The 14,138-nt window shown below is 37.4% G+C and overlaps 1 protein-coding gene across 1 annotated transcript in view; it reads right to left on the bottom strand.

Moving 5' to 3' along the window:
* The window catches only part of ALDH1A2 (aldehyde dehydrogenase 1 family member A2), a 52,193-nt gene extending 39,856 nt beyond the window's left edge, over nt 1-12,337 (bottom strand). Inside the window, exon 1 of the mRNA XM_073652977.1 lies at nt 12,039-12,337. Within this exon, the coding sequence (XP_073509078.1) occupies nt 12,039-12,155 (117 nt within the window). The 5' untranslated portion in view covers nt 12,156-12,337. The remainder of the gene's footprint in view (nt 1-12,038) is intronic.
* Nucleotides 12,338-14,138: the final 1,801 nt, after the last annotated feature.

The raw sequence follows: 14,138 nt of genomic DNA, 5'->3' as shown, positions 1-14,138 counted from the left end.
ATCAGACTTGGTGTTTTTACAGCTTAATTCAGCATTAAGTACACATATTTAAAGAAAAATAAAAGTAATTGATTAACTACGACAGGTCTCCGGGAGGTGTAGAGGGCATTTTCTTAAGGAACCATCCATAGATAGCTTAGATGTAGAAACAGCAAATTGGAAGAAAAGTTAAAAACAACCCATTAAAACTCCCCCATGCATCAGTAATAATTTAAATCAGTGAACACCTCACATAAAACTTTCAGTGTAGGCCACATTCACCATTCATTTAAAACACATATCAACAGGTGGTGGCAATGTAAGATCCAATTTCCTTTTTTAAAAGCAGTTGTAAAATGATGTGCCATAGGAACAATGATGATTTACAGTCTTCATTTGATATAGTTTCTGTGATGCGATGATTTATAGTCAACCTCCCCAGGTGCACGTTACTGCCAATTTTCAGATTTTAAACTAAACTTTGAGCGATTTTCTAATTTCCTTGAACACATTTAAAATTTTATTAAATTAAATTTTGAGAATGGGCAACAGCGATGGCAGAAGGAGGGTTTCAGTGAGTAATCAGTCTCCAGCACTGGCCTGCAACCTGTGGTTTTCCAGCTGTAACAAAACTACAACACCTAAGGGTATATGCACAGTGTTTTTCAAGGTGTACAAAAACCATGAGCTTTGTAAGCAGAAATCACTTCAGGGCACTCCATGGAGTTTTTTTTTTTTTTTTTGCAGCCTTTTGATTTGGAGTGGACATCATCAGAATCCACTACAAAACCGTGACATGAACTCTTTCCACTAGACAAAAACAAAAAATTCTCATATGAACAGTAAAGTGGATTTCCCATGGAAATGATTTTAAACAGGTTTGCCAAATTAACAGAAATTCCTGGACAGTAGGTATATGAAAACTTAGCACTCAGAAGGATGAAATGCAAAAAAATATATATATATTTATTTACTCATACAATCCAATATATACAGAATTTTTAACGTTTGGGCCCTGAATCCAGGCCTTCATCAGAAAGGTGTGGATTGCTGGGGTGGCTGTGAAGGCAAAAAAAAATAAAAAAATTGAGAAGTGCTATGGTGAGTGCAATCAATTTTTTTTTCCTTCAGTTCATTCAATTATGGATTGAAACCATACACGGGCACCAACACAGAGTGACGTATATCACCACCTACTAGAAATTCCTAGACAGTCCATAAAAATAGGGCATTCCTCCTTCTCCACCGAACAGGGTATAAAAAAAATAAATAAATAAAAAAAATATATGTTTGTTGTTGGTGATTTTTGAATTAATTAATCAATAATGGAAAAAAAAAAAATTAGCAACTCTAGATGAACTGTAGAAAGAAAAAAAACGACATGGACCGCAGGTGTGGAAGGTGAGGTTTTTTTTTCCTCCTTACACTTGGTGTTTGTGCTGTGAGGTGACCATTGTTGCTGTGGTTTTGTGCCTGTGGGGCGGTGTGGCCTGGAGTCATGGGGACTCAGCCTTGCAGCATGGGTGCTGAAAGGCACCAGGTTGCCCGCTCTGCTGATGCATGACGCCACACCTTAACAGCTATAAGAAGTTAGGGACCTATTGAGAGGTTTACTGTGACGTGCTAGTGGGCTTCATACAGTCTGATCAGAATGTTAAACTAAGAACCTCATGTTCAGTTTTGTAAATTTTTGCCCAGCAGCATTAGATCAACGTAAGATTTTTGGAGGCGCGGGCCATGTCTCTTCTACAGTTCAGCAACTCTAGATGGGTTTTACAAGAGTTTTTGAGAAGAATAAGTTCCAAAAATGAAAAACACATACCTACTCAAACAATGCCATGTGAATATCGCCTGACATGACGAGTCCTCCACTTTCCTGAGTGCTTTTCAAGTTTCCAATATAATTAGGGCATTTTGATGAGCCATATAACTTTTGCGCTGCCGATAGAATCTAAAATGTCCACGTGGTCTGCTTTCTAAAAAGTCACTGCATAGTAGAGAAGTTGCACAACAACGTGCGGAACCAGATCTCAGACATAGCCGGAATCCCCATAGAGAAGGCAGAGATGGTTCCTTACCATCCTTGCCTTTACAATCCCTGTATACCCAGTGCTGAACAAGCATTGTGTATACAAAATAGGAGGCGCTGTCAGCACTTCCACCTCCAGACCAGTGATCATTTGATTGCTGGGTGTAGGGAACCCAGTCAGCGCCACTATGCAGGCAGAATGCTTAATTTCTGCAGCAGTGACATGCAGGCCGCTTGTAAACAAAGACTGGGAGTACCATCAGAACTTCTGTGCTGGACTGCTGAGGAAGAGAAGAATTTAGTATAAATTTGGCATTTTACATCAGTTGCAGTTTTTAGGTTTTACTTTGTGTGGATGGGGTCAAGCAGCATTTAGGATAATGGATGAATTAAACAAAATCAAAAAAGTAAATTTACATGTTAAATAGAACAAATGCAATGACTGGAGCTTGCAGACATGCATGTTCTTGCTGCCATCCATCCCCACTCAAACAGAATCGTTTGTGAATATATCCCAACACCTTCATTCTACTGAGCGCTCTTCAATCCGGTAGGACGCTGCTGTTCGATACATTGCCACAGCACAAACTCAGGAGGATGGGAAAGATTTCCAGAACAAGTTCAATTTGGAAGCCTTATATCTAGACTGCAACATGTAAAAACTGTGCATTTAGTAGTCTTTTAAATAAAAAAATAGATCTAGATATATATCTCATTTCACCCATTTACTATCTGGTAGACCTTCCATGTGTAGCCCACAAAACTGAAACCACAAGTTTGTTTTTGGAGTACAGTCAGTTTAGAAATAAATCACATCTGTTTGCCCTTTAGCAACATCAGGTTTTGTTTTATGAAAGAAACTGTATACAGTTTAAGAGGCATATAAAATCCATTGCTCTGCACCAAGATAGTAGGCACCTGTAATAAGTGTACCATGAGAGGAAGCATACTAACCTTTCTTTCAGAACATGCATGCTTCCTGTTAGTTAATATGCTAGGAATCTTAGGAAAATCATTACATTCTTCAGGAATGCAGATATAATGATCTATAGAGAGAAAAATCAGAAAAGGAGCTTATGGCTGGTATGGGGGAGGGGTTTGGGCTAGATTTAAGATCACTTTATTAAGGGGCTGCCCTATTCTTTGATTAAAAAAAAAAAGATATTTGTTACATATACAGCAGCGAGTATCAGATCAGACAAAAAAATATATTTGGAAAAAATATATTTGGAAATCACAGACAAAATAGAGTCACCTTATAAAGTGTGCCCCATCCCGAACAGTGATGCCTCCAATAATATCTATAAATCTGCAATCCAAATTTCATGTTCAAACAAATACACTACTTAAAAAAAAAAAAAGTAACTTAAAAATTCTCACATTAGATGAAATGTTGGTGACCAAAACACAAAAAGAAAGTGAAAAGAAAGTATAGGTGTAAATCAGACAGATAACAGTATCAACCAGAAAATGATAGAAGTAGTCGTACAGTGTGGAAGAAGGACAACGTGTGGCATTTTCTCTCTATGCAGTATGATATTGATGACCTATCACTCAATTGAATTGCAAAAAAAAAAAAAAAAGCGAAATCCACTAAGCAGGGTGCAGAGCCGTGCTGTTATCTCTGCTGGTGGCTCAATGTAAACAGCTGATCAGTGGGGTGCTCAGTGTCGGAGCCTCACCAATCTGATATTGATGATCTATCCTCTGGAAAGGCCAATATCAAAGTAGTGGACAACCCCTGTTTACTGTGTTCTCAATATTTGGTTCAGCATGGCTGGTTCTGAAAATCTACTATTGAATGCCATGCCTAGTTACACTTTCTTCCAACATTTCTGGAATATGTAGTCAAGGAACAAAATTCTGATCTGCTATTGTATGGCCAGCAAATAAATGGACTATTAAAAAGGGGGTTGTCCAGCGAAAACAAGTTAGCACCTATCTTGCCTATAGGTGCTAACTTGCTGATCACTGGGGCCAGCACCAATCAGCAGATCAGGGAACTTTTATGCCAGTTATAAAGTGGAGAGGCAGGTCAGATGCACGGCTGACATTCCATTCCTTCTCAATGAGACTGCCGGAAAAAGCCTCGTGCAGCACATGACTGCCCTATAGAGAATGAATGGAGCATCAGTCAAGCATCCTCACTGCGGCTACATTCTATTGGTAATAAAAGTTACTGCTTATCCTGTGGATTGGTGCCAACTTGTTTTCACAGCAAAACCCCTTTAAATATGGCCATTATTCAAAATATATAAATATCTATCTAAAACATCAAACAATCTACTGTTTAGACAATGGTATTTTATACAGCAGAGGGCTCCCCTAGACACAATGGCCCTGGTTGAACTGCTACCACTGTATCCAATACAATAGTAGGTCTCCTCTAAAAACCTTAATTAGATTGGGTCGATACACAATCCAAAACTTGGCCACATAAGTCTCACTACACTTTTTAAAATAATCACAAGATATTCCATTCTAAATTTGGTCTACAAGTACATAAGAGGTTTGTGCCTAAAGCTCAGCAATTATGCCATAAGAAAGGGAAAAACCAAAAAAAAAAAAAAAAAAAAAAAGTAAAGTTTTTCAGCTACTAAGTTACAATAAAATACACTGCATTTTGTAACTATGCAGATCCTGCTAATAATATCAAACATGTTAGCTTAGATTCTTTGCATGAATGGAGCAGACATGGTTCTCAAAAAAACAATTTGAAGACATTTGGTGCAATTTGTAGACACCATAACACAAGAAAGGGGAGGTCAGTGCTGTTTGCTTTCTTAGCCACAGGGGGCAAACATCTGAATAACATGTATAACATACAAATGTTTTAGCATGCTTGGCTTGGAATTTGATTGATTGTTTAATTAAACTTTTTACACAACTTTCGGAGAAGAATGAAGTATAAGCAATGGTTTCTTGCTTGGCTGCGATTTGTAAACCCAGCGGTAGGACAAACTTTTGTACTGTGGATTTCTGAATTGATGGATTTGCTCTATACAACCTCAAAAATAGTTCTATTGTAATTTTGAGAATACCTTGCTTACTATACTGCTTTACTAATATACCACATAGAAGAAGTTTATCTACGCCAGTTATGTGGGGGTAAGGAGATCAAGCATTTCTTTAGGCAAAAAGGAACAGCTTTCAAAGTACTGCTAGCCACATTTATTAGATCTCATACATATCGCATATCCAGGAATAATCTTATGTTCAGAGAACAGGAGTTGGGCATGTAGAATTCTAACCTCCTGAATTCATGTTTTCAGGGAGGTAACAGGAGAAAGAAGGAGCAAGTGAGAAAGTGGAGATCAATCATGTATGCTTGGCCTCCTGAAGCTAGTATCACACATTATGTAAATTACAATGTTAAATCAGTCTAGAAATCTGCACCAAAGTTCACTTAAATAAAGCTGCTTATTTATCCTACTGCAATCAGGGTATCTATGGCTTGTTGAGGTTTTTTTTTTTTTTTTTTTTTTTTTTTTTTTAGTTTAATGGAGACAAAAAAAAAAAAGTTTGAAGTCAAAACCGGTTTAGGCTATGTTCACACATTGCATTCTTGAAGCGTTTTTATGCAAATTCAAAGCTATGAGATGTCATGCACACGATTGTTCCCCGACTCAATTGGAAAACTGCAGCATGTCAATTTAGCATTTTTTCACCATACAATGCAATGAGAGTGCAAAAACAGAAAAAAATGCAACCATGTACTATAGACAAATGACACAATTACACCAAATACGCAGCAAAAAATAAAAAACAAAAAACAGCAACATGTAAACATTCTTAAAACTTGCAGCAAGGTTAACTACAAGAAGGCAAATTGAGTGCTTAAGTCCAGGGAGAGAAGGAGTAGCTAGCCAAATTAAAACAAAATGTGACAGTTTAAAAGTACAGTCATTCTGGCTACTGAACAAACAAATTTGTGCGGCGCCCTCCCATTTTTTTCCATGGACCGACTCACACTCCTAAAATATATAATAAATTGGGTACCGTAGTTCAGTGCAGATTGTGGGGAATATTTATTTCTTAAGAATTTGGGAAAGTTATGACATGTCCTATAAATGTCTGTCCTATGCCTGATCTAAGGGTCTAGACTTTTAGCTGAGATGAATCTGTGCTACAGTAAATTTATCACTTAGAAATGAGCCATGTATGAGGGAGTCGGAGTCGTGGAGTCAGTGTCATGGAAATTGAGGAGTCGGAGGTTTGGCTTACAGACTCCACAACCCTGTTTTTTTGGAGGAGATTTGCAGATCTACTAGATAGCAAATAAGTAGAAGACCAACCTTTCACCAAACTTATACACGGCGTTGTAGGCACGGTATATTGGGCCTCCAGAAATGTTGTTGAAATCCCTTCCATCCACCCATCTGTGTACTGTCATATGGTCAGGAACAGACAGCAGCATTTATGCCAAACCCAATACTAAATGGAGATTTTTCTGCATTGCAATAGCGTGAATTCCGCAGCATACATATGCATATGAAATCCACATTGACCGTCAATTTATGATGCAAATTTTCTCAAGTGTGTGGATAACATTTTGCAATATCTCTTCTATAATGCTGGTCACGTAATCCGCAGTGGATTTTCTATCCTGAATATCTGCAACCTGTATGAACATATCCCAGGGTTATATTCACAATCACAGCAGATTTGCTATAAAAACTGAACAATCAGTTCCATTTATCTGAATAGGGTTGGCAACATGCAAAAGGAATCCTCAAAGCTCCATTTTAACAAATGGAATAGTTGCAAAAATTTCTGCAGCAAACTTGATGAAAATACCCTTTTACAATAAGTAACATTACTTCTTAAAATACACAGATCACATAGGGTAGATTCACACATACAATGTTGATATGTGGCAAAAACAGAAAAAACCTACATGCTAGGAGGGGACATTATCAGCCTTTTCTTCAGACTATTTCTTTCCTTTGCATTCACTCCTGGCTTTGATGTGAATGCAGCCCTATGCTGACGTGATCATGGCCTAATGTTTCTTCTTCTAAGGCTGTGTGCCCATGATGAGTTTTTGACGCTGCGTATTTTCGCTACACAAAAAACACATCATCTTTTAGTTCCAGCAAAATGGATGGGATTTCTAGAAATCTCATGCCCACTGCATTTTTTTTTACTCAGTGTAAACTGACCTGCGGTGCGTGTTTCAAATCCACAACATGCAAAATTTTATGTACGTTTTTTTTTTTCCCCCCATAGGATTGCAGTAGCTCCTGAAAAACCACAGGTAGAAAAAAAACAAACACATGTGTCCTTATTGTGGCTCGGCTGCAGAAACGCATTAAAAAAAGAAAATCATGTAATCTGCACATGATGGCATCAGTAAAGTTTTTTCAAATGCAAACAGGAAGTATCAAAAACAATGCAACTTTATTTTAAAAAAAATTACATCGTAAATAGAGGGAAAAAAAACATGTGAAAAACAAAAAAAACAAAATGCAAGTAACGTAATTTACTTACTAGGTGCCGAAATGCTTCAAAAATCAAAAACTCATTTAAAGTTCATCCAGGGAACCTAGACCATGATCTTCACTACTAGAATTCTCTTAAGGACTGTTTCCCGGGCATGACAGCTTCATATATTTCTAGGAGGCTGTCATGATCGGTTTGGCATACATTTGGCCATTTCATGCATTGTGATCCGAAATCAGAACAATGATCACGGACGTCTGAAAGACGCCTGAGATGTTGCAGTATGGCTGGGTTCACATTGGAATTAGGAATTCATCTATTCTGAACTGTGTTAAGAACAAAAAAAAAAAAAAGAATTATTGTCAGGAAAGGATCAGTGCACATGACCGACACCAATAGTGCCAGATGGACCCTGAGTAACTTAAAATGGGGTCAGATTTCCGTAACTGAGGTTTTTTTATTTGGTAAAAAGGTGCAGCATTCTGCTCCACTTGTCCCGGTAAAAATAACGGAATCTGCGACAGACCCTACCTAGCTTAAAGCATATCAAACGTCACTTATATGCCCTACTAAAATGTAGATACACACAATTTTGGGCTTTGGTCTAAGTGAGGACTGAAAGTTCTTTTTGCTTGGTCAACTTGCTTGTCATGTAAACCATTGTCAAATCATATAGTAATAAAAATAGAGGGGGAAACAATATATCACTAACGCTTAATCATACACAATATTGTTTTATAGGTTTGTTGTTCTTAGTAGAAGTATCTAAATTAAGCACAGATTAATTTACATTAAACTAAGCTGCAAAAATAACCAGCTTAATTGAAAACATTCCTAGGCTCTGGCGTCCCACCAAGTTTACATGAGCTGACAAATGGATGAGAACCTTTTTTTTGTCTAAAGCTAGACAATTATTTTCAGCACTTTACTGACAGTTCTATTCTATATAACCATCTTAAAAGGCACTCCTATAGGGCAAGTTTACATATGGCAGATTTGCTACAGAAAGATCTGCGATGGATTCATTCATTGGAATAAGGTTTGCAAAAATCTATTCACATGCTGCAGTAACTTTTTTTAAAATTTACAGCATGGGACAGTTTTCAGCTGTTGAAATTTCTGCAACAGAACTGCCATGTGTGAATTTAAGTATTCAGAATAATTTCAGTATTTTTTTGTTTTATTATAGTCGTGAGACTACTAGACCAAAAAAAAAATAAAAAATATGATGATGATTGAAGGATTTAGCCAGAGCAAGCCTTAATTAATCCTTTATATAACTGTAGGATGCGAGGAATTACAGATAGAACCCCCATAAAAGATCCAAGCAGGTCCCCCTGCTGTTTATGTGACAGAATTATGTTTAGTGTTGAAAACACAAAAATGCATAATTACTGAAGCGTTAAAACCACCATTGTAGCATTAATCAGGGACATTTTTTCACCCAGATGGTAGAAATGCCTATCAGCATGTAGGGGGCCTGAATGGTCGTATTAATTACAGCTACCCCTTGCAGCCACACATTCTTTTTAAAGTGCACCAATAAATATCCATTTGTGAAGGTTAATTTAATGCAATCCTGGGCAGTTATCATATACTATATGTGTCTCCAATGCTAGTCATTCAAAGTGTAAATTCACCAAAAGAAGGCCTGCAAAAGTCAGATGCCGCAATTCAGAGTTCATAGCTTCTGCAGTCCCCAAGGACTATTCTATCTTATGGAAAGCGGGTTGGACAGTAAAAATAAAAACAAAACCTAAAACAATCAAATTAACTTTTTTTTTTTGCTTAGAGCAATAAAAATAAAAATATATTTTTGCATACAAGAAGTAAAAACAGGGAAAAAAAATAGTGAAGAATTTTTAACAAAACGGACCTATCCATTGGACTCCAAATTAAATTTTGAAAATGCTCAGTTAGAGCAATACAAGCCTTCCAGTAGAAACATTTTCTAATTGTGTCATATTACATCAACATTTGATGACCCCTAAAAGTTACATTTTGGTCATCTATAATAGTCAGAATTGTAAATGAGTTACATGCTCCATTTTCTAAAGGGTTATTGGAGAATAATAATAATAAAAAAAATAAAAAATAATAATTTGACCCATATTAACTATCATTTCCCCTTTTGGATAAAATAAATTGTGTCGCTAATAACCCTAGGATTTGGGGTACCTTCACATGTTGGTTTTTTAGTCAGCATTTTTAAGCCAAAACTAGGAATGGAAGTACAGTAACATGGGGTAGAGGGATTATATAGAACACTTGCACCCCTTGTATAATTTGGACTCCTAATTTTGGCTTACAAATACTGACATTTAAAAATAAACTTACTGCAATACCTCATGATCAAAACCCTTAAAAATAAAGAGATTGTAACAGTGTAAAGCATGACATAATATAATGGTGCTTTGCAATAATAATAATGAGAACACTTTATTAACACACATTCATATCCCATTGTAGATTTGTTGGTCATCTTTTTTTGTACATTTATTAATGGTAGAAGCTCTGGAAACACATTATGCTGTGTATGGGGTAAACAGCATGCCATCTTAAAAGGCTAGTGTTTAATACAAGCTATATCTGGAATAAGCACCTTAGGGTATATAGAATATAAAGGATTTTATAATAAAAATGGCAAATAATTGTGTCAAATATTGATGTCTTCATTAGGAAAAAAAAGGAATATTCTTACAAAGATTAGGAAAGTGGGTGGAGGTTGCATATTTTGTCAGCGTCTTTTTTTACAGTTAATTGTTGCACTATTAATACACTGGACAAGATACTGTAATTGGTGCTTTCTTACTCCAATAAATATATATATATATATATATATATATATATACACACACACACATATACACAGGTTTCCATCTGCCTAGAACAGAGAAATGCATGAGGTTCAACACCTTGAAGGCTATTTTGATGAAAACTTAGCTATAGGTTAAAATTATGTTCTATTGCCTGCATAGCTCAAATAAATATTAGCCAATATATTATACTTCTAGAGTCCAGATAATCAGATTTTAAACAGGCCTCCATAATTTTGTTCTATGTTCAGTAGTACATCGACAGTTGGGGTCAGGAGGGAAAGATCAGAACTATGGGGCTGAAACAAGCATTATGGTTGTACATAAGTCCCATCTCTTCTATCATTTCCCATCCTGCGGTTGAACTTGATGAACATATGTCTGTTTTCAACCATATTGAGTATAGAACACTAACTGAAAAATATACCAATATAGAATAAATAAGCAGTTGTGCTTCCATACTGTAGGTTCCTTAGTACAAGTTTGCATTTGCTATAAAGTGTTTTACCTTTACATTTTCTAATGAAATCCTAATGGCTATATGTGATGTAATGTAATTGCAATCTTTGACTTTCAGCTTTTGTGAAACTACAAATTACAGTATGCAGAAAGTGTAAGAAGTCATTCTGGTACTTGCGGTACTCCAGATTTTGCAAAATTAAGTACCATAAATGATTGAGTATAAAATGAATCCCCACTGCATGCTGGGATTTGTGGTTTCACAACAAGTGTAAAAAATATTATATATTTTCTGAAAATTAAGATGAAAATGCAGTGATTTTTTAATCATTGACGAAACCTACATCATACACGAGATTGAACATGTCACTCATACGCTAATACAGTAAAGCCTATCCGGAATTTTACATAATAGCATCCCCCCAACCGAATTCCAAAACCAATTCACTGACTACTATTGCAATATCAAAGTTTTGTAAAAAAAAAAACAAAACAAAAAAAAAACCCTGTGGACTTACATCAAAAATCTGAATTGGTGTAAAAAAATAAAATAAAATAAATAAAATTAAAAAAAAATGGCCATACATATACACACACACACACATTTTGTTCAGGATTTTGAAGTGTTTATTGGGTTTTGTTAGTCTGCAGATCTGTTGACTTCTTAGCACAACAAAAATAAAACTAGTTTAAGAAATTGGCATATAGAAATGAATATATAAATGCATGTCCCTCTTTGCCTATCCAAAACTGTATCTACAAATGATAAAATCAAGAGATTGTTATGCAATCAAATCCCTACAGCAAAAGTCACTGCAACAAAGTCCTATTATTATCATTAATAAACAGGTTGCTTCACAATAAAACTAAACACAAAAATGATGTGTATGCCCTAAAATATAGACTGTGTGTAATATGTAGACTGAGTGACAGAAAAGTATAGAGCTTTCTGAAAAGAAGAGAATAGCTTCAGAGTCTACACATAAGTGAAGAGCAGGGCTCTCTGGAGGGACACATTATACATTACATAACATGGTAAGAGTTGTTACTAGAAATCTTGAAGCTCCCAGTATTATTAGGAATAACAGAAATGCCATTAAGGAAATAAATGCAGCTGAACCAAAGGCTCCAATTACAGGTTACTTTCTAGGATTGCCCAGTAAAGTTGTGGTGACCCAGCTGCAGAGAAGAATGCAGTCAGTGAGAAGGGATAGCTGATTCAGAGCCTATCTCTACTGATCGCAGCTGTGCTTGTGTGTAATGGAGGAGATCCAGACACTTCTCACAAGTGACCCAGCAGAAGGGCTCCTTACCTTGGTGTGCTTGACCTCCAGGTTTGTGGTGGGTGAAGGCAGAAGATGTAAAGAGGCCATCAGAGCTGCAGGGTCTGTCTTCACTTCTCCAGGCATCTCTATTTTACTGGAAGTCATAGCTGGATACTGGTAAATGAGGCTTTTGGTTAACCCCCCTTTTCCTCTCTGGATCTTTTCAACTGACCTAATATTTGTTTGTGGTGGAGGAAAGATGAGTGTTCTGGATATTTTGCTCCTTTCCTCTGTATATAGGCAGGTGTCAAGCTGGGTCCTTTCTTATTGGACATAGGGGAAGGAGCAGGGGGGGCTAGTTCATCCTATGATGATATAATTACAAACGTCTATTTACATAAGCCACTCAACACAAGCCTATTGAGTCACATCAGCAGTCAATGGGACTTCCCTTCTGTTAACACATTGAATGCTATAGTTTGATCTGGGCTCCCCAAACACCTCCACAGTCACTGGTGTCCAGGCATTGACTTGCACATACTCCACCAAGCAGTTGAAGTTTGGAGAATCCTTGCAGGGGATTACCTTGCAGTAATTAAAAAATAATTAGCACCTCAGTGTTGTGTTCAATTCATCCATAAAAAAACCCAAAAGGGTTTAGACAATCAGAGCTAAGTGTCGCAGCCCATGAGCTCATTACCCAGACTAGCATCCCAGAATCTAATTAGATACAAACTGCTAAACAAGACCAAGGATTAAATGAGTCTCAGTACTGATTGACCAGCAGCCAGGACTGCAAGGCTCAGAGCATGTCAGCCCAGCTGTGATACAGTCCCTGGGCTGGAGGTTTTAAGAGCAATGAAGACTTTGTACAAGGCTACTGCCTATCATGGGTGTCAACATGATTTCTAGGATCATTTTACTACCACCACAGCAAATGCAATCTCATACTATGTGAATTACATGTAGGAGAACTACAATTCCCAGCATGCCATTTCAACAAATCTATCTGCTGATGACAAAATAAGAATATATTATTAAGGTCCAGAAAGATGCATAGAGTTGGACACTATAAAAATAGAAGAAATAGCTTTATAATGGGGGTGGTCATCATAGTTAGCAATGCAAGTATTCCAAAAGCAAATGCTTAACTCTCTTTACTTATACAAGAGACAGATTTAAATCCACCGCTGTATCCATAATAATTTTAAATAATTCACGATAATAAAATCACACTTTAAATACAAATACTTAATAGTAGCGATTCAGCAGCAGGGTTCATATGGCGCAGACATGGCACAATTCTCCGGTAGAGCTGCCTCCTGCCAAGTATCTTGAGAGCTGGGAGGTTCTGATTTCAGGTGTATTAAGTGTTATGTAATTGAATCACCCAAGGCTATGTTCCCACGTTCAGGATTTGTTGCGGTTTTGACGCTATGTGTCTAGGAAGCATCAAAAATCCAGCAACCAGATGTTACAGCATAGTGGATGGGATTTCTAGAAATCCCATGTCCACTGTGCGTCTCTGTGCACCTGCGGATCACCCGCGGAAACTGACATGCGGTGCGTCTTTCAGATCCGCAGCATATCAATTTTCAGATTTTCACCATAGACTTGCGTTAATGAAAAAAATCTGCATGTGTAAAATGTGTGTCTGCTAATTTGCATATTAGGCGTGGGAGTGGTGCGGATATTCTGCAGCATCAAAACCGCAGCAAATCCTGAACGTGGGAACGTACCCTAAGGGATGTGCACACAATTCATGCTGTCAGCGCTTTGAACGCAGTATACTTTATGCTTCATCTAAAGCGCCGCACACAGGTGAGTCCGCATGTGTTGATTGAACCTTGCGGATTCACCGCATTCAATACATTGCACGGATCTCATTTCTCTTGCGGAGGCTAGCGACTCCCTATGAGAAATTGACATGCTGTGGTCTGCAAAGACGCGCCGCATGTCCGTGTCCGCGGGTGATCCGCAGTTGTATGGAGACCCATAGTGGGCATGGGATTTCTTGAAATCCCATCCACTATGCTTGTAATGTAGAACGCTGCAGTTTGCAGGCAGCGCAAGTGTGCTCTCCGCAGCGTTTCCCGACTGTGTGCACATAGCCTTAGGCCACGGCCCCAGTATCAGTATTTGGTCAGT

This window comes from Phyllobates terribilis, unplaced genomic scaffold (genome assembly GCF_046119375.1).
Source record: "Phyllobates terribilis strain yellow unplaced genomic scaffold, ASM4611937v1 Scaffold_11__3_contigs__length_659146591, whole genome shotgun sequence".
Lineage (NCBI taxonomy): Eukaryota > Metazoa > Chordata > Amphibia > Anura > Dendrobatidae > Phyllobates > Phyllobates terribilis.
Note: the sequence above shows the minus strand (reverse complement) of the source record. Positions and strands in the feature narration are given on the sequence as shown.